The following is a 19,482-nucleotide window of genomic DNA, read 5'->3' as shown; positions in this document are numbered from 1 at the left end:
AACTAGGACCTATGATAGAGGCAGTGAGAGGCGAGGCAGTGCTCCTCTTCTCCCCTGGACCTCTACAAAAGACTATTCAGAGTTTTAGACAGAGACAGATGTTGTGGGTTGCTGGGGGTCACTGTTTTGTCTGCAGACCAAAGCATATCCCACCGGCCAGGCATCAGAAACCGAGGAGCAGAAACCAAGACCAGGTGTACAAAAACGCGAAGTCATGCTTAGAACGTTGGCTGCTGAGTCACAAAAGTTAAGGAGGAAAGATCTGGACAAGCGATTAAGAACAAAAAAGAATTCCCCGGTGGGGTTCCTTTAGTGAATGTAAAAATTAAAAATGCACACGTTAAGTTAGCCGATAGCAGAGCCTTGGCAGCCTTGAAAGTAGTAGTAATTTTATTTACGGCCATAGGCCCATACAGCAGCCTTGAAATGTTTGTCATTTCAACCACAGCAGCAGCTGGATTTAGTGTTTGTGTGTGTTTTGAAATGAAGGGCGAGTGGTGCAAAATTTTTGCCGCTTGTCTCCCGCTTAAAATAATCACAGAACAGCAAAGCCCAGCAATCCTCTCCAAGGGGGGGGGGAGGGGTACAGCGGAGTAACCTTTGGCACCAAAAGTGTGGCCTTCCAAAGCAGATCCCGGCGAGTTTCCATGAAAACCCTCCCATTAGGGCAGGTGAACAGTTCAGAGCAATCTTCCCCCGGCCCAGCACCCTCAGGGGGGTTTTGAGCAGCAGCTCCCATCAGCCCCCTGCCAGCTTGGCCAATTGGCACAGAGGTTGCAATCCGGAGAGCGACAGGCTTGGGAAGAACGAAGAGGGCTTCAGGAGGCACGGGACCATATTTTGCAGCCTTGCGCAGAATGCTGTCACGAGAAAGCTGGATCTACCAAGACTGCGGCTGAAAACGCCCCTACGGACTCCTAATCCTTTCGCGACTGCTCCTCTCTGCCTGTATGACAGCCCAAGCACACATGTGGTCTCAAATGCAGAAAAAGCTGGGAATATATGCGTACGCGTGGCATGATGCTGGGCACCAAAGTGGGGCACGAGTGCGTGCAAAGGAATGGCACAGCTTAGGCAAATTAGGGGTGTCGGGGGTAGGATCTCAAGCCTTTTAGCAAGTTACCAGTCAAAAAAAACAAACCCCAAACCCGTCACTTGTAACCAAAGAGACTTACACAGGTAGTTTGAGTAGGACCTAGATAGCACTTATCTCAAAACGAGAAATGGCAACAGGTGAAGCACTTTGCTGGGTAGATCTGCAGGGGCCGCCTGGTCTGACGTTTTAAAAAACGGCCCCTTGGTTCTGCAGTCTACATGCCTTCCAGCGAGCTGCGCCACCAACCTCGCTTCTCCAGCAGACTTTTCAGATGGCCTCGTGGATTGTGGAATGGTAAATCCAACGGGGGAAGCCACCATCGCCCGAAAAGAACGACGGGCATTTTCTCCCTTCTACACGACGCATTCTGAGGAAGGGGCAGGATCGGGGGAAAAGCACAACTCTTTACTGTCCACCTTTCCCCTTTTTGAGAGCAGCAACTGAGGGTGGAATCACAAGGCCAGATCAACAACGGCAGGGCGCCAACCAGCACACTGCAACCCTTTGTGCCTGCCCTGTCCAGTTCTGTGTGTGCTGCTGTCCTCACAAAACAACAGCATGTGGGTTATCGTCTTGCAGCAGCAAGCGATAATGAGGCTGTATCGGAAGTTTCAAGGTGATGGGGTTTGAGGCGGGTTAAGCTACCCTTCATTGATGGAGATAGCAAGGAAGAGCACCCTGAATCTAAACAGCTGTTCATTAGAGGTCCTTCAGACAAAGGTGTTTGGCATTAGACCCTAAGAGAAGGCACAGGAAAACACACTGCATATGCAGCAGGAATCACCCACCTGTCCCAGGCAGAAAGTCTACATTATTAGTTGCAACGAGTCAACGCTCGCCCAGCCCGAGACCACAGCAAAACACGGCGGAAGCAAGGTGGAAGGTTGGAGGGGATCTTCCCCAGCCCTTTAGGGTTATGCATGCATAAAGGATGGCAAAATAGTCTGCTTTCCTTTTAACAGTCTAAACAAACCAAAAAGAGTTTGTTATTTACACAAAAGCTTCATTAACGCATGAGAATATTTTTTTAAAAAAAAACTTGTAAGGAATGCTCGCAAGGGATGCTTTCAAGCACACGATCCTGACATAGATACAAATTTTAAATGTGGTTCTAAAATAAGGAGTACATAATTCAGCTTATTTATAGGAGGGAGAGAGTTTGCTGAAGATTGGGCTCTGGATGCCGGAAAGAGGGGGGGGACAAAGGTGGAGGGGTTGTGGTTTTTAAAAATTTTGGGGGGAGAACTGGGGTTTCTCTCCCCATCCTACTGAAATTAACACAAACATCCTTGAAATGCTAAAACTAGCAATAAACCACAGGTTCTGCTTTAAAGTGCGAAGAGACAGAAAGGGTGGCGTAGGGGTTTGCTCCCTTGTGACCTCCCAGGGGTACCGTGGAAACTCCAGTTAAAACTGCCCTGTTACTAAGTAGATTCCTCCATCTTCCCCCACCCCACAAATTCGCACACACACACACACACACACACACACACACACACACTACAGGACAGTTTACCAGGCACTGCTGATGTACAGCCACCATTCTTCTCAATGGTGCCTGCACAGGAAATATTGATTGGTTATCCCTAGTGGTTTCAATTCTTGCCTCTTCCCTGCACAACGCTCCTCCCTCCCAACGATGCAAGGAAAGAAGCCGAGGTCACACAGTAGCAAAGCCGGGGGGCACTGCATGCCCAACATGCACCCCGGCTAGGAAAAGACCACAGGTTTAAGGGTTGATATGAGCATACCGTGGCTCCAGGTGTGGGAAAAGGACAAGGGGCCGTGCACAGAGACAGGATGCACCAAACAGCAGAGCCAGGGCAGACACACACACACCGCATGGAGAGAGAGAGGCAGGGAGGGAAAGGGGCAGAAGCAGCTCGGTGACAGGTCTACAACGAAGGTCCAGGCTCCAGGCATGGCGATAGGGACTCGTGGCCACTTTCAGGGATGCTGGAAAGGCAGCTAATTCTAGTGGTTTAAGGTTGCGCCTGAAGGTCTCAAGAACCTGCTGTCAAATTTATCCTACCATCCCATGGCATGGCCACTCCTCAAGCCACCTTTATAATGGCAGCAAACTGCAGAAATTAGTGAACCGAACCCACAAGGAGTGACTGGACCAGCCACCCCAGGAAACCGCAGTGTGGGGCTTTCTTCTGTTAGCCTGCCTCCTCTGACTCTGGGTTTGGAGAGGGGGGCGGGGTGAAATTCACTTGCATTTCCCTCCACTTCATTTCTACACCAGCTTTTATCCTTTAAAATGTTTCCACCAGCAACCTTTGTTTTTTAAAAAAGCCATTGTTCTATAGCCGCACCACTTGCTCCCAACCCCATACGGCCCACATACACTCGCGCACAAAGATTAACAACAGTGTTTCTGTCAACATAGTGTTCTAGAGGAATTAAATCCCAAGTCAGACAGCAAATCATCATTTGTGTTTGCAAAAGACACACACACACACACACACACACACACACACACATGCCCTTGCCTCACACTCTCCCTTCAATTAAGTGCAAACACCAATATTTTGCGTGAGGCGGAAAGTGTGGGTGTGTTTGTAGTGTGAGAGATATGTTAATGATTTGTCAAATAAAGATAGCAGAACCAGCCAGACTAAGCCTGGACTGCCCTCACCCCCCCCCCCCCGCCCTGCCAGGGAGCCTCTGCCACACACAAATTCTCTGCTCAAGTAAAAAGGAGCCATTGTCCCAAACTACTACTTTGCCAGATTAAAAACAACCCAACCAGCGGATGGTGGCGATGTTTTCATTTCTTCTAATGTTCCTCGCCATTTGTTTGTTTGCAAGGTTAGTTCCTTCCCCCTTTACGATTGGCCGACACTTAAAAGTCAGGAGAAATTTACATTCCACCTTTGCCAAAACATAAAAAGCCTCTCTTTGCAGATGTGTTGGTCCAGACCTTCTGAGCAGCTATGCTGGGACAGTGAGAGTTGGTCTAAGGTGAAACGGTGGTCTCCCCAAAATAGGCGAGGAGGTGCCCAGTGGTGCAGAACAGGCCCTTGGTTGCAGATTGTGGAATGTGTTTGGGGGTAGCGGCTCCACATCTCACCAGGCTGTAGCAGGTCTTCGCTGTCTGTGTACGGGAGAAATCCCCAAACACTCGTCCAAAGCCACCACCCCCCAGCTGATCGTGGCAGTGTTCGCGTGAGTTCTACAGGTTTGCTCCGGTCGGAACTGATCAGATCCAGCATTCAAAGAGAGGTCCAGACCCCTCCTGCTCAAAGGAATGTCCGACGTCATCCCTGACGCAGCAGGCCCTTCCGTGCCAGGCACTGAGGCAGAACCAAGGCGTCACATGTGTCCAATACTCCAGCTCGCCCCTGAAGTTTGCCCAGCTGAAGTTTGCAACCAAGTGGCAGGGGAGGGGGACGGGGGGAGGGCGACAGATGACAGGGTTGAGTTTCCAGTCTCTGTTCCGCGTGGAAGAACAGGAGGAGACCTCGATGTCCTCTTGTGCCCAGGGTTCACAGTGTGTGCTGCTCAGCCTGAAGCTGTGGGGCGAGAAGGGGCTGGAGGGGAGACTGCGGCGAGGGGGGAGGAGGAGTCTGTGGAGGGGACGGCTGGGCCATCACAGGTGTGGAGGACAGGAAAGGCGTGCTGGCAGGAATGGCAGAGGGAGAGCTGGGCATGGCCCCGGGAGGCTCAATGATGGGCCGATTGTAGAAAAAGAAAGGGCATTGATGGATGAAGAGTTCTATGATTGTCTGATAAATACGAGTAGCAGTGAGAGCATCCATGGTGCTGAAGTCGGGCCTCATCAGGGTGGGCCAGAAGCAGATGGAGAGGTTTTCACTCGTCATCAGGTTGGTTTTGTTGTTGTGGCTTACTCTGCAAAGACACGGGAGACACCAACGCACAAGGTTAGCAAGGCCTGCTCAAAACCACAGGGGAGCTGTGGGCTACTGGGCAAAGCGGAAGGTACACTCTACGCTTCCTGAAGCAGAGACAGAAGGGTCTAGGCAGCAGCTGCACACATCAGGGACTAAGCTGTGGGGCAGGCTAACTCTCAACCCAGCCTGCTGCTACAGGACAACTGCTTGCCCGGCTGCATGTGTGTCTCCTGGTATCTCAGTTATGCTCTTATATTACTGCACATAGGTAGGATTGTAAGGAAACATAGCAACAAGGAGTGTGGTGCTGGTAGTGGACCAGGAACAGGAGGGAGAGTTATTGGAGCAATGCAGGGGGAGAGATGAGACAGCGTTGGTTGAAGGTGACAGTTAGATTTGCTGCAGCTGGCAAACAAAGAGGGTCCTAAACATTAATCGCTTTTTACTCATGCCAGTCAGAACGGTTTAAAAAAATGGCAATGAGATTATTTTGCCTCCTTTCTTTTAAAAGTAGAACAGGGCTGACTACAAAATCACTCCAGAACTGAAACACACTCAGATTAAAACAGGACTCCAAAGATACACTCAAAGCTATACAAGAAGAGCAGAAAACCTCAAAATCCTTTAGTCATCTTGTTTCCCCCGAACTAGCGAGCTGTCAAGAGCACTGCCAAGAACGCACCTTCAAGTGTTATAGGGCCACGACGATCTGTATCAGTGGCTGTGAGAACCGAACCAAAGGGCTGGTGGTGATTTGGGCTCATTAACTGGGACTCTTAAGAGCGCAGCCTTGTGAATATGACCTCTGAAAAGCAGCAAATGCCCCCTGGCCATGGCTAATGAAACTGGGGAGACAGCAGGCCTAATACAACCTCTGCCAGAGCACGGCTGCCAATTTCTGGAGGAGCAGGATTTACCAAACTTAATGAGACCCCTGATAAATGGAGGCTTGCTTAATTGGGAGAAACGTCAGGGAACAGATTCACTTCAGGCAGGCTCCACTGCCCCATTGTGGCTGTGAAATGACCCAACGTTAGCTTTACACAGCTCCAGTGCTTGTTAAGAAACCAACAGCTAAAACTAAGGTGAGATCCGTACCCCCCTTCCCCTTGCATCTCAGAGGGACAGAAAAAACATGCGTTGAACATACTTGCTCAAGTGAGAGATAACGTATTTGAAGACCTCATAGTTCTCCTTGGGAAATTTCTTCAGCACCTCTTTAAGTGCATGCAACTTCTGCTCTCTGTCATTGATCTCTGTTTAAAGGGGAAACAGACCGGAATTCACCATTTTACAAGGTGCAAACAGATATTCATGATCTCCAACTACCCAAGTGCAAACTCAAAAAGCCTGCAACTGATGTTTAAGGAGTAAATGGAGGAACACAAATCCCACAAGCCCAACCACCACCGCCACCACCAACGGCACTCAACAGTCCTTTGTATTCATCAAACCCAAAGAGCACAGAGGGTTTCATGGTAGAGGATCACAGCTGATTTGCAGGTCATTAAAATAATTTCTTTTTATTTTACCGTGACAGGTACCAGACCACATTCAGTTATGCCAAGTTGCATTTCTTCTGCAACGGTCTCCATTTGCAATTGTTATCTTCATATTAAGTTTGAACCAAGCTATTCATATTTGGGGCTTATAACTGCTGGGGAGTTAAAATACAATGAAGCTGAGGTTCCTTTTCCTTGCCTCAGTTTATAACCAGCTCTATTAAACCACGAAGGCTAGAAACTTACATTTTTTAAGAAAGAAATGAAAGATGAGATAATCAGGGTATTAACCAAGGCCCACAGGGCTATTACTCATTCCTATACTAAAGAGAGACTCTTTTTAACATTAAACAGTTTGACAGGTCAATCTTTTTTTATGTGTTTTCCTTCAAGATCCAAATACTGGTAAGAAAATCTCTGCTTCCTGTTTGGTTTCCAGGTTTCCAATGTGGAATCATAACTATGTCAATTTCCTACACAGGTAGCAAACTTTCCTACAAAGGCCTCAGTTCGCTTATGGTATGCAAGCATCACAGGGGTAAATCTAACAGGTGGGCAATTTACTTGAAAAGAGAAGATTATTACTTTTATACATGTCACAATGCCACAATAAGAAAGGGGCAAACAGCATCTCTCAGAAATCCTCTGGGAATTACCGTATTTTTTGCTCTATAAGACTCACTTTTTCCTTTCTAAAAAGTAAGGGGAAATGTGTGTGCGTCTTATGGAGCAAATGCAGGCTGCGCAGCTATCACAGAAGCCAGAACAGCAAGAGGGATTGCTGCTTTCACTGCGCAGCGATCCCTCTTGCTGTTCTGGCTTCTGAGATTCAGAATATTTTTTTTTTCTTGTTTTCCTCCTCCAAAAACTAGGTGCGTCTTGTGGTCTGGTGCGTCTTATAGAGCGAAAAATACGGTACTTCTACAGCAAAGGGCCCCAAACCTCACACGACTTCGACAGACTAAAACAAGCTCAGTACAAAGTCTTTCCCAAACTCTGAACGCGTCTGAAATGGACAGAAGAAACATTTCAGACCCAAGGCAGTTTCTTAGATTTGCACCAAACTGAGTCCTGCAGAAACACAAAGTTGCTTTTCAAAGTATTTCTGTGACTGAAATGTGACTCTTTGGTCTTGTGGGGTTTTTCTGCCCCATCATTTTTTTAAAAAATCAGAAGAGCAGCTCTATGTAAAACCAGATTTCACAAGAGAAATCTCTGGAGTGGGAAGCCATGAGGAATTGCCCAGCCTTGGCTTGTGTTAAATTCAAATGAGGGAAACATCTCTAGAACGCACATACGTATTATTGGTTTACTAATCTGGTGCTTTGATCAATTGCTGAATTTTGCAACCTTTTTGCTCATTTTGTATCATGTGGGTTTTAACTGTATTTGTTAAACTGCTTGTTTATTCCTGCATTTTTTAATTACTGTATTTGATGGTTCTACTGTGAAAACCACTCTGGGTTGGACACTTAATAGCTGAGCCAATTTGCTTCAAAGTGTGTTGTTAATTAACCGAGCGTGTTCTGAAACAGAACCAAATAGGGTAGAAATATCTGTTTTTGTCACGTACAATCATCCAGTCAGAAGGCATCCATGTCATGGAAACCTATTCATATTTTTATAGCGAAATACAGCCATAGACCACTATTTATACCAATCAACACATCCAGTAGAGACCTGTGACACACCTGCAACCTCAATCCATACAATGGCTCTGGTCAGACCTCACCTGGAGTATTGTGTCCAGTTCTGGGCACCACAGTTCAAGAAGGACACTGACAAACTGGAATGTGTCCAGAGGAGGGCAACCAAAATGGTCAAAGGCCTGGAAACGATGCCTTATGAGGAACGGCTAAGGGAGCTGGGCATGTTTAGCCTGGAGAAGAGGAGGTTAAGGGGTGATATGATAGCCATGTTCAAATATATAAAAGGATGTCACATAGAGGAGGGAGAAAGGTGGTTTTCTGCTGCTCCAGAGAAGCGGACACAGAGCAATGGCTCCAAACTACAAGAAAGAAGATTCCACCTAAACATTAGGAAGAACTTCCTGACAGTAAGAGCTGTTCGACAGTGGAATTTGCTGCCAAGGAGTGTGGTGGAGTCTCCTTCTTTGGAGGTCTTTAAGCAGAGGCTTGACAACCATATGTCAGGAGTGCTCTGATGGTGTTTCCTGCTTGGCAGGGGGTTGGACTCGATAGCCCTTGTGGTCTCTTCCAACTCTATGATTCTATGATTCTATGAATGGTGTTATTGGGGAGATGTTTCGCATTTTTCACTAGGTGTAAAAGGCTCTGTTTTAAGTGAACAAGTATCTCAATTTCTCCTCCACAAGTGCTACCACATGGGACTCTGTGCAACAAATTAATAGTTAAAAGTAAAGGGACCCCTGACCATTAGGTCCAGGCGTGACCGACTCTGGGGTTGCAGCGCTCATCTCGCTTTATTGGCCGAGGGAGCCGGCGTACAGCTGCCGGGTCATGTGGCCAGCATGACTAAGCCGCTTCTGGCAAACCAGAGCAGCGCACGGAAACGCCGTTTACCTTCCCTCCGGAGCGGTACCTATTTATCTACTTGTACTTCGTGCTTTCAAACTGCTAGGTTGGCAGGAGCTGGGACCAAGCAACGGGCGCTCACCCCGTTGAGGGGCTTCGAACCGCTGACCTGATCGGCAAGTCCTAGGCTCTGTGGTTTAACCCACAGCACCACTCGCGTCCCTAATTAATAGTTACTGCCCTCTAAATTAATTGCATCCAAAGGCCTGAAGTAAAATGTCACCCAGCAGTCATTCAGACCCACTCCTCTCTTTTAACAGCTGTACTCTCTCCTTTGGGGCAGCCCCATGCAGTATCAGAAGCCATCTTGCTTTAACCTTCCCCCCAACCCAACTCACTTTCCAAAAATATTTTGACCATGGCATCTCCTCTGCTGTAGACTGTGTTAACAGGACTGTGCCAGGGCAGTTCAGAATTGCTGACCTTAACAATATTAGCAAAGGCTTATATATGTGCTAAAAGGTTATAATAACGTACATCCTGCTATTCCCAAGCATGTTCAAAGCAGGCTACCAAATGCCCCAGCAAGCTCATTTTACCATGTTATCAAAATCTGTCAAATGGTCTTGAAAAGGCATTCATCAGGCAGGCTATTTTGGGGGTGGGGTCAATTTTTGAAATATCCCATTTATCTCAAAGGGGCACACACAGGAGAATTTATTAAGTGGATTAGCTCCTCATTTCAGAGTTGTTGCCTTTCTGCTCTGAAGCCCTTCATGCAGCGTCTAAGATACAGCAACCACACTTTAGGTTTTAAATCAGTGCAAACCAGGGATGTGAAACCTGTGTCCCTCCAGATGTTGTTGAACTACAACTCCTATTGTCCCTGACCACTGGCCATGCTGGCTGCAGGGTCTGGTGGGAGTCGGCGTCCCAACACATCTGGAGGGCCACTCCTTGTGTAAATGGATACATGACAAAAACCAAGAAATTTCTTCTTAAGACTGGTAAAAAAAGGGAAAGAAATCCAGAAGGTGCCGCTTCAGGCATTCACACACACAATGGAACTCTTTCCCATGCTATTTTATTTTCTCGCTCTAGATGTCGCCATGGCAAGGTTCACATCCATTCACTAAATCCCCTTAGGGAGAAAGCATTATTTTAAAAGGAAATGTTTTAAATAGCCCTGTCAGAAATAGTGAACTACAGTTCTTGGGGAGAAAAAAATATTTGGTCAAGTTTAAAGCTGATCCACTATCCCCCTCCCTGCATAATTTGTGCATGCAACTCAGAAAGAACCACAGCATTACACCTGATTTTGAAATAGGAACATGAAGGAGAAATTAGTTTTTAAATAGCACACTCACTGATGGCATCAGAGTGCAGCAGTCAAGAGTGGTCCTCCAAGGATTTTGTAGTCACTGCACTGGGAGGTACAGGACTCAAAAGGAAATTCTGCAACTCCATCATTCCATTTTTTAAAAATGTAGACCCTGAGTCCCCCCCCCATCATCTGTGATTCCCCCCCCCCCATTAAGGTGGCAGCCTACTAAGTATTGCCAATATTTTATCAACAAGAGCATCCCATAATACATCGCAGTCTAAAGAATGGAAGACTGGTGAGCAAAAGGGATGGATTAATAGGACAGCAAGAGTCTTCAGAACCATTTCCTAACATACTTGCCATAAGCACCCATGATGTTGGCAACATCAGAGGAGTGAAATAAGATGGAGAAATATGGAATTAAAACCTGCGCACATGAGTCAGCAGTTATGAACATGGGTTCCCAAACAGAAGGAATGCCAAATCTGATGCTAAGTGAGAAATGTGGGGGAAGATTAAAAGGCTCTCTAATAAGGGGGAAACAATGCTTTTCATCACCAACTGTTGCATACTCACTGTGGGCCTCCACCAGTTCATTCTGCATGTTGTAAGGTACCAAAGGGTCAGGCAGTTCTGAGAAAAAGCTCTTCATGGCTCCAGCTACGGCATTCACAGTGAAGTCCTTCTCTGCAAGGTCCAGATTGTGATCTACAAGGTGCAAATTTAATGGTTACACCTTGCAAAGTGCTGCCAGGGAGGCGCACACATTTCTGAAATTTGTTACAAGTATCAGATCAATTAATTAATTAGTGAAAGAGGATGGTCCTAGGTATTTACCAAGGGAATTATGTCAACTACTGTAGTACAGCAGAGGTACATTTATCTGTGTTCGTAAGGTGCTGGTTGGGACTTGGGACTAGTGAGACATCTAGAACTTCTAGCAACTGCATATTGAGTGCACACAAACTCAGATACCACTGTGATAGTCAATGAGGGCACACCACTTAACATTTTAGATTTGTAACCAGCACTTATATGACTAGGAGAATCAACTTGCATTTCTTCCACTGTTGTGCAGAGATCCAGAAATACAAATGTGCATAGTTCTAAGATGCTTTGCTCCATCCCACATAAGAGAAAATGGACGAGACTTGCCTTGATCAAACTGCCGCTGTAAACTTTCCATCTCAGACTTGTTTCCACTCACCCGATAGATACCTTCAGTACCCAACCCTGGTGAAAGAGAAAGAAATTGCGCTGGATCAAAAGTGCAAATCTAAAGGCAACATTCAACAGAGAAGAAATGTGTTGAGGAATAGAAATGTTTTGCCTCAAGAAAATAAAATTGTGCAAATGCTCCCCAGGCACATGAGGCCTCCCTCTTGCTGAAGAGTCCTGGATATGTCTAGTGCCACATGTACACCACCTTGGGTTCCATAATGGAAAAGGGGGGGGGGATATAAACATAAGGAACAAGTCAGATGAGGCACACAACACAGCTGACTTTTATTTTCTCTCAGTACAATAATTTGTTAAAAGGAAGGTACAGCTAGAATTCCAGAAGTAATAGAACTCTACACACAATGCAAGCTAGAAGAAAAAAGAGCTAGAATTGTGGTCTGCAAGTATCTCCCTTTCTACTCCTCCCTCCACACACCCCAAGCAGCTCTAACATCTTTTAAAGTGATGTTATGACAACCACTTTCAAGAAAAACAAGACAAATACAGTGAACAGAACTCTGTGCAAGAAAATCTAAAATTCTCCCATCTATTAGGGCCTCCTGATCTCAAAGGAATTGGGAAAAGGCCCTGTGGCCCTCAGCCCAATTTTAAAAGCCTCTGCAAATGAAAAGTTCAGACCTCTGGCACGAACCATCTGCTCCTTCTGGGTAGGAAGAGGGGTGAGGGGTGACCTCACCAATTTCCTGCCCCTTGTACCGTTGGCATGCAGTGTCTGACAATTACCCCCACAGGGAAAAAGAAGTTGCCCTCTTGTTCTAAGGTACAGTGAATTCAAGTGATTAAGAATCCAAGCTTGCCTTTGGGGAAACCTCTCTCTCTCTCTCTCTCTCGTCCATATGTGTCCATCTCACAGGGCTGTTGAGGATCACATCAATATAAAAATCATTAAGAATTTTAAACCCTTTAACTATATAAATGCCAAGTCTTGCTATTACAATGCAGGCTGCAGGTTGTTGGGTCATTTTTAAGACATAAGTTATACACCTGAACAGATATTCTTTTAAGTAAGTTGTTTGCTATTTTAAATGCTGCTCGCAGCATCTCTGAACTGCAAAATAAAGCAAACTAGAATTGCATCTACAAAGTAAATATAAAAAGGCCAAGGACACAAGAGAAGAAAGGTGGTCCGTCTCGCTCGAAGGATGGCCTTCTTCAGTGAAAACCGTAAGATGCGAGGGGGGAGCAGAATGTCTCAATTTAGTAATTGTTTTAATTGTCACATTCTGAGAAGCTCGTATTTGGTGAGATAAAAGCAAAAGGCCAGGCTGAGACCCAGTCCAGGGATAGATTGATGGTAGGTGAATCTGGAGTGAAGAGGATTTATTCAGCGCACAGGTCATCAATCGCATGGCTTAAAAGCTCTTAATTGCTACAGAGGCTGTCTGTATAGGGACCTCATTTCATAGAAAGCAATTCACCTCATCAGGGAGGGAAACTGGGTTAATGGGCCAGCCCAGAGGGCTGTATAATTCCAAGCCTGGAACAAAAGAGCCACTGTGCCCATGGATGGGGAGAGGGAAAGGAGCAGCTGCCACTGCTGCCATTTGTCTTCCCACTGCCTGGAATCCAAACAAACTTGTCAATGGACAATGCAGGATAGATTAAACATGCAAAGTACCTGTTCTGCCTGCTCAGAAGCAGCCCTGACAGGCAAGGTGAGGTGGGTGCCTCAGCAGTGACATCTGAGTAGAATCATAGAATTCTGGAGTTGGAAGGGACCCCAAGGGTCATCCAGACCAACCCACTGAAATGCAGGAATTCTGCACCCACAGCTGTCCTCAGTGGGCTTGAACCACCAACACCCAGATGCACTGACCCACTGCACCACAGGAGGGTGCTATTAAGGACAGCCGAGTGGGAGATTCTGCAAAGGCTTGCACAAGTGAACTTCTAGTGGGTTGTGCCATTCAGAAATTTCCTGCCTCAGGAATGACTATCTTTTGGGCCAGCTGCACAACACCAAAATGCAACAGTGTTTCTCAAATCACTTCCCCCCTTCCCACTTAAGCTCCTAGACTTGAGCGTGGCCACACCGCACAGCAAAGGCGCCATCAACAGGTTCGGTTGTGCGTCCCAAGATACATCACATATCGCTGTATTACTTGCAGCTGCTTTGTGGTTCCTTGTCATTAGGACATCTCAGAGCGCACCATTAACGCCTCTCTGCGACAAAAGGAAGCTAGTTAAGCAACAGCCCACGCTGGTTGCTGGTTCCATTTTCCTACGTGGCGCCTGCCCCGCAGAAAATCAAAAGGCAAGTGTGTAAACTAGGAGAAGAAGAAAAGAGACATGAAGGGCTGCTTGAACACCCTAACGCAGTCATTAAGCCTCTGCAAGCTCTGCGCTCTAGTTAGCAAGCTTGACCCCAAATGCTCCCTGATGCGCCACACCGAATAAAGCTAGCCTCGTTTCTTTGGAGGGGACATGGGTGCTGCGGAATTACGCAGTACATGCCTGACTGATGCGCTACACAAAGCGATCAAAATGAGACACGAGAGCAATTTTTGTCCGCAAGAGTCAGGCTATGCGAAGGTGTACATAGCAAACAAAACACACCTTGGGGCAGAAAGGTCTGCAAGATGGCTTTACAATAAACACCCAATTAATGCTGTGTCCGTCTGCCCCCCCCCCCCTTCCTGGAATGTTAAGAGAGATTCTCACGGAGACGCAGTCGCTCTATTTCTTCTCTCCACGATCAGTTACACACAGGCAGCAACAGCAAGACATCAATCATCCCTGAGTTGAGAGGAGAGGCATAAGCCAGAGACGGCTTACAAACCATACAGCAAACCGAGATCAATGCAAGACGTTTGTAGAAAGCGCTCAACACACAGAAAGAAGCAGTGTTTAATAACAGGCTCAATATTTCCTGCAATCCACTTCCATGTTTACGTTACAAAATCCTGTTTTACACCCACCCTGGTCACACGCAAAAAGTATGCAGGATTCATACACTAACATGTGAGCTAATATAATAGGCTTGTGTATGTGCCAAAACAAAGAAAGGAAGAACGAGCAGTGACTTTGCAGAACACAAGAAACAAAGAATGCTTGGCTGCCAGGTGTATTTGAGAACATCAAACCACACCAAGCCCAACTCAAAAGTAGGTCTAGCACATGCAAGCAGCTGAAATGGCAACTGCAGCCCTTGTTCCACTCTCTAGGGACCAAAATGACACATTTTGCAGGCAATCTGTGACCCAGTTTCTCAATCTTTTCACTTTTACTTAGAAGCAGGGAAATCTGAAGGGGACCCAGTGGGGCAACAACACCTGGGGAAAGGGTGAAATTTTGATAAGGGAAATGGCGTGGGGTTGTTAATCTTCTCCTTCCCGTAACATCACTGCTCATTTCCACTTTGGAGCCCCATCATGCAGCTGCTTTTAAGAATGTGCCCTTTGGCTCTCACACATCTTTCTGCTAGTACCACTGAATTATTTTGAAAACAGTGCAAGTAAGCTAGGCTGCATGAAATGGAAGATGCTCAGAACTGCTATTTACCAAACAAGAGGAGTAAGGATATTAAGTTAACTGCTAAATGCAGGGAAAAAATAGATGCTAATATTGCGTTGGATCCAGATTTAGTCCCCTTGATGTCAATGGGCCTAATTCTAAGCATGACTAAGACCAGCCTTCATTTTTCATCAACTGCCTACCCCCGTCTGGGTGGAGTCAAATTATATATATTGCACAGATATACAAGTACAAATTTGTCTGAATAGGATTAACATGTCTGCCTTATATACTGATTCAGAGGTAAACTTTCTTCACTAATGGCTTCTGACCTCTGATCATTCATTGTCAGTAGCCTACTGAACCAACATTCCTAGCGATTTGAGATTCAATATTCCAGTTGCAGCCAAAGCACTTACCTTCCCACCAGGATTTTCAGAAACTCAACTGAAAATAAACATCTCCCCCACAGGATAGCAAAACAGTTTTGCAATTTTTGTTCAGCTATGAATAAATCTAAATGTGGGGAAGATCAAATTTGTCATACACAGAACAGGAAGAGGATAAGAAGACTTGGGATGGTTGGAAAACTCTTATTCTTATGTTAAAATGACACTAGGTTCATAGCTGAGAGGAAATGCACCAGGCTGGATAAGGAGTAGATGACTAGATCTTCACTTTTGTATTTTCAGTACTTTAGAACTCAACTGGCAGCAGAAACCAAAGTCTCCAGGCCCACAAAAATCCCAGGAACACATTGCTGTCACAGTTGCACTTCCAGATATAACAAATATAAATACTGAAGGCACTTCAGACTAACCAGAAGGTGTAAGGGCTGAGCGCTTGCCCAAAGTCCCTCAAGGGAGACAGAATTTCAGAGGCTGAGAAAAGTATCTGTGCTTTAGGGATTTCTTTACTAGCTTGGGAAAACCTAGACACACACTGTCACCATGGATCTCTTTTTTCAAGGAGATGAGTCTTCTTAAACTATTTAACCACAACAGCAACAGATTTTTCCAAATACGAACTCCATGCTGTGTCTGTGGACTCTACAGTCATTTCCTTGCAACTATAGAAACACCTGGCATAATAAATTATAGCTAATGCTCTTGTAGATTCCCCAATGTTTCCTATGCAAACCCACACAACCTTGGAGATCAGGAATCTCCAAGGTAAAGGTGAAATGGAATAGTCAACAGTCTTCTGTTGTGGAAGGGGCACATAAAGTTTGTTTCTTGGAACTGTGGGCACTTTCTTTCCAATATTCTTGATCGAATGGAGAATGATACCTCAAAATCCATAATACCCAGTCTTGCTCAAGTTCTATTCCAACAAATCCAACTGCCAAGACATATAGCATGTGAGATCATGTTAGAGTAGGGGTGGGGGATGTCTGGCCAGGCCTTTTTATCTGGCCCTCAGGACTCTCCCCAGACCACACCTTCACCAGTTGCGTTCTATGCCCTCCCTGAGTGCTTCTTTCTGTCCGGAGCTTGTCCTTCAACTGCAATGATTCTTTGTAGAATGAACAAAGTATAAAAAAAGAAAGAAGCCTTGCCTGTTTACAAACGTCACCAAATAAAATCATATTTTGAAGGGATTCATCACCCAGGTGACTCTGCATTGTCATATATTTAAGAAATAACCCTCAGGCAGAGATGAAATCAGAAGGATCAGTGCATTCTTATACCCCATGTGTAATTTTATAGTTGTACGCATCACACTTACTCCTGATTTTTTCTTTTTCTTTTGACTTTGTCATCAAAAGCTCCTTATGCTGAATTCATATTACTTTATTTGTCTTTCTATTTGGGCCTATGTTTGTTGTTTAATAAATTTTCATTAAAACAAACAAATAAATGAAGGCTGCTCTACGTTAACCTTCCCTAACCTGGTACCCTCTGGATGTTTTGGACTATGTCTCTTATCATCCCTGATTTTTGCCCATGCTAGTTGGGGTTGATGGGAACTGTAGTCTCAAACATCTGGAGGTCACTAAGCTGCTCTAGGTCTCCTATCCCTCCTCCAATTCAAGCAGATTACACCCCACTCCCACCATAAAGTGTGCTTTATAAAGCTGGAGGGACCATGCAGAGCACTTCCCCTACAGCACAAGCTACTGAAATTAGAATGGAAGCACTCAAGTGCCCCAGGGCAGGCGCATAAGCTCTTGGACCCATCTATGGGGATCTTTAAGACTTCATTACATTTTAAAAAATAAATTTCATAACTGCAAAGAGCAACCAAGATTACGACGCTTTGGATATGCTGAATGCAGACTCTTGAAGATTAAGGTGGAAGATGTGCTCTATGAAGAGCTGGCTTCAGGTACCAGACCTGCTGGCAGACCAACTCTATGTTACGAAGTCTGCAAACATAACATGAAGGCTGGCAACACTAACTCTGCCAGATGGGTATCCCATGCAGTCAATCACAGTGCCTGGAGACAGTCAGGTTGCATATCCACAACAGTGACCGGAGGATGAATGACCGCTGGGAGGAGCACAAAGAGAAGAAATGCCATGGTGTAACCGTATCAGCAAAACCAGACACCGTCATCTGCCCCACCTGCAATAAAACATGTCTCTCCTATATCAGTCTCTACAGCTGCAGCAGGCGCTGTAACTCTCCAATGATTTGACCTATCTGCCAAAGGTGCACTCTTTCATTGCCTCCTGAGTTAGGTGGATGGCAACAACAACAACCTGTTTAAATCGAAGATCCAAGGTTCTGTGGTATAACCAACAGTTGCAGCTTTATCTCAAATGACAACCACAGAATAAGCTCTCCCAACCTTCAGTGTTTCTGATGCTCTGAACTTCAAACCATTCATCTTCTGCCACAGCATAGCCAAGGGTTGTCTATGCTTCACACATTCTCAGATTAGATTCAATACTGAGAAAAAGTGTCAGGCAAAGAGACAATTGCCCTACACCTTGCATCCTTCACTGGGTAACTGGCAATAGAAATCTCTGTAACAAGGAAGTGTGACTTGCTGGCAGTAAGCCACTGGCTTTCACCACCACCAGACACGTTATCTATGTGGTCTGTTGTGACAATCTTGATAGGCGCAGGCCCAAGGACCAGATGTTGCAGCTCTTCTAATTTATGGAGTCATTATGGACACAGCCAGCTGCACCATAACATTCTTAGGTTTAGGAGGAAAGGAAGGTGGAAATCTCACACCACGCCTGGAGCATCACTTGAAGTAATTATTTCGTAGATTCTTTTGTGCCTCTTTTAACAGCAAAATGGAGTGGGAAGCACGTGAAGATTGTGATTTAAGTTTGGAAATGGCATGTTAATATGCAGGAGGACAAGGAGGACTGGCACACTGGCCATTGACTGGTCATATATGCATCCCATAAAATCAATCATGCCATTGTTTAGGTGGCAGCTCAACTATTTCATTGTGACATGGTGTCCAAGGGCACAAGTGAAGGAAGCTTGCCCCTCAGCCCTGAAGCAGCTGAGGGAAAGTCAATGAGCACGGAAAGCTTCTTCTGTTGGCCACTTGCTGTAACTATAAAGGTAAAGGGACCCCTGACCATTAGGTCCAATGTGACCAACTCTGGGATTGTGGTGCTCATCTCGCTTTATTGGCCGAAGGAGCTGGCGTACAGCTTCCGCGTCATGTGGCCAGCATGACTAAGCTGCTTCTAGCGAACCAGAGCAGCACACGGAAACGCCGTTTACCTTCCCGCCAGAGTGGTACCTATTTATCTACTTGCACTTTGAGGTGCTTTTGAACTGCTAGGTTGGCAGGAGCAGGGACCGAGCAACGGGAGCATAGGCTTCTCCAAAAGGGGACAACATTTTCTGCTTTAGATTTTGTTTATTAGTTTTGTATACTACCCTTGATCAATAAGCTCCAGAGTGGCTTACATCAATAAAAATATAAAACAAATATAATAGAATACAAACCAATTATAATAAGAATGATTCAATAACTCCAACAAAGAAAAGAAAAACAGCAGCAGTAAACTGTTCACCTGTATGCTGACTTTGGTGCTTCAGGATAAATGACAAGGATAAGAATTGTTCAGTGAAGCACCCACCTCTTTAGAAACCTTACCTAGCATTGTTCAAAAGTTGAATTTTATTGTTCCATTGTAACGGTTAATTTTTTAAAAATAATAATAATAAAGCATCAATGAGTAAATCACCTGTTGATGATTAAGGTACTTTTTTGTTGTTCTAATAAAGTTAATTAGTTTCTAAGAGTAACAAAGTAGGAAGGGCTCCCAGAATAAGCCTGTGTACCCAGCAGCCAATATAAACAATAATCACTCATCCCCACAAATCTTCTTAAGCAATCCTGACAAGTGTTTATTGGAGTCACAGCCAGTAAATGACAGAGGGCACCTGCTGAGCATTTTATGTAACGCGCAGGCCATTTTTTGGCCCCCAGGGCCCTCAAAGCAACCTACAATAAAGGAATAGAAATCAAGTCAAAGCCAAGTCAAAACCCAATCACCTCCCAACTCCCCCCTCCATTATATTGAAACATGGA

The 19,482-nt window shown here is 45.5% G+C and overlaps 1 protein-coding gene across 1 annotated transcript in view; it reads right to left on the bottom strand.

Moving 5' to 3' along the window:
- Positions 1–429: 429 nt before the first annotated feature.
- Positions 430–19,482, bottom strand: part of ARHGAP35 (Rho GTPase activating protein 35) — an 86,227-nt gene continuing 67,174 nt past the window's right edge. Inside the window, exons 4-7 of the mRNA XM_079985280.1 lie at positions 11,430–11,507; positions 10,851–10,982; positions 6,104–6,209; positions 430–4,951 (exon numbers count right to left, since the gene is read on the bottom strand). Coding sequence (XP_079841406.1) covers positions 4,588–4,951; positions 6,104–6,209; positions 10,851–10,982; positions 11,430–11,507 — 680 coding nt within the window. The 3' untranslated portion in view covers positions 430–4,587. The remainder of the gene's footprint in view (positions 4,952–6,103; positions 6,210–10,850; positions 10,983–11,429; positions 11,508–19,482) is intronic.

Source organism: Podarcis cretensis, assembly GCF_951804945.1.
Source record: "Podarcis cretensis genome assembly, chromosome: 8".
Classification (NCBI taxonomy): Eukaryota; Metazoa; Chordata; class Lepidosauria; order Squamata; family Lacertidae; genus Podarcis; species Podarcis cretensis.
The sequence above is the reverse complement of the archived record's forward strand: the minus strand, read 5'-3'. Positions and strand labels throughout refer to the sequence as shown.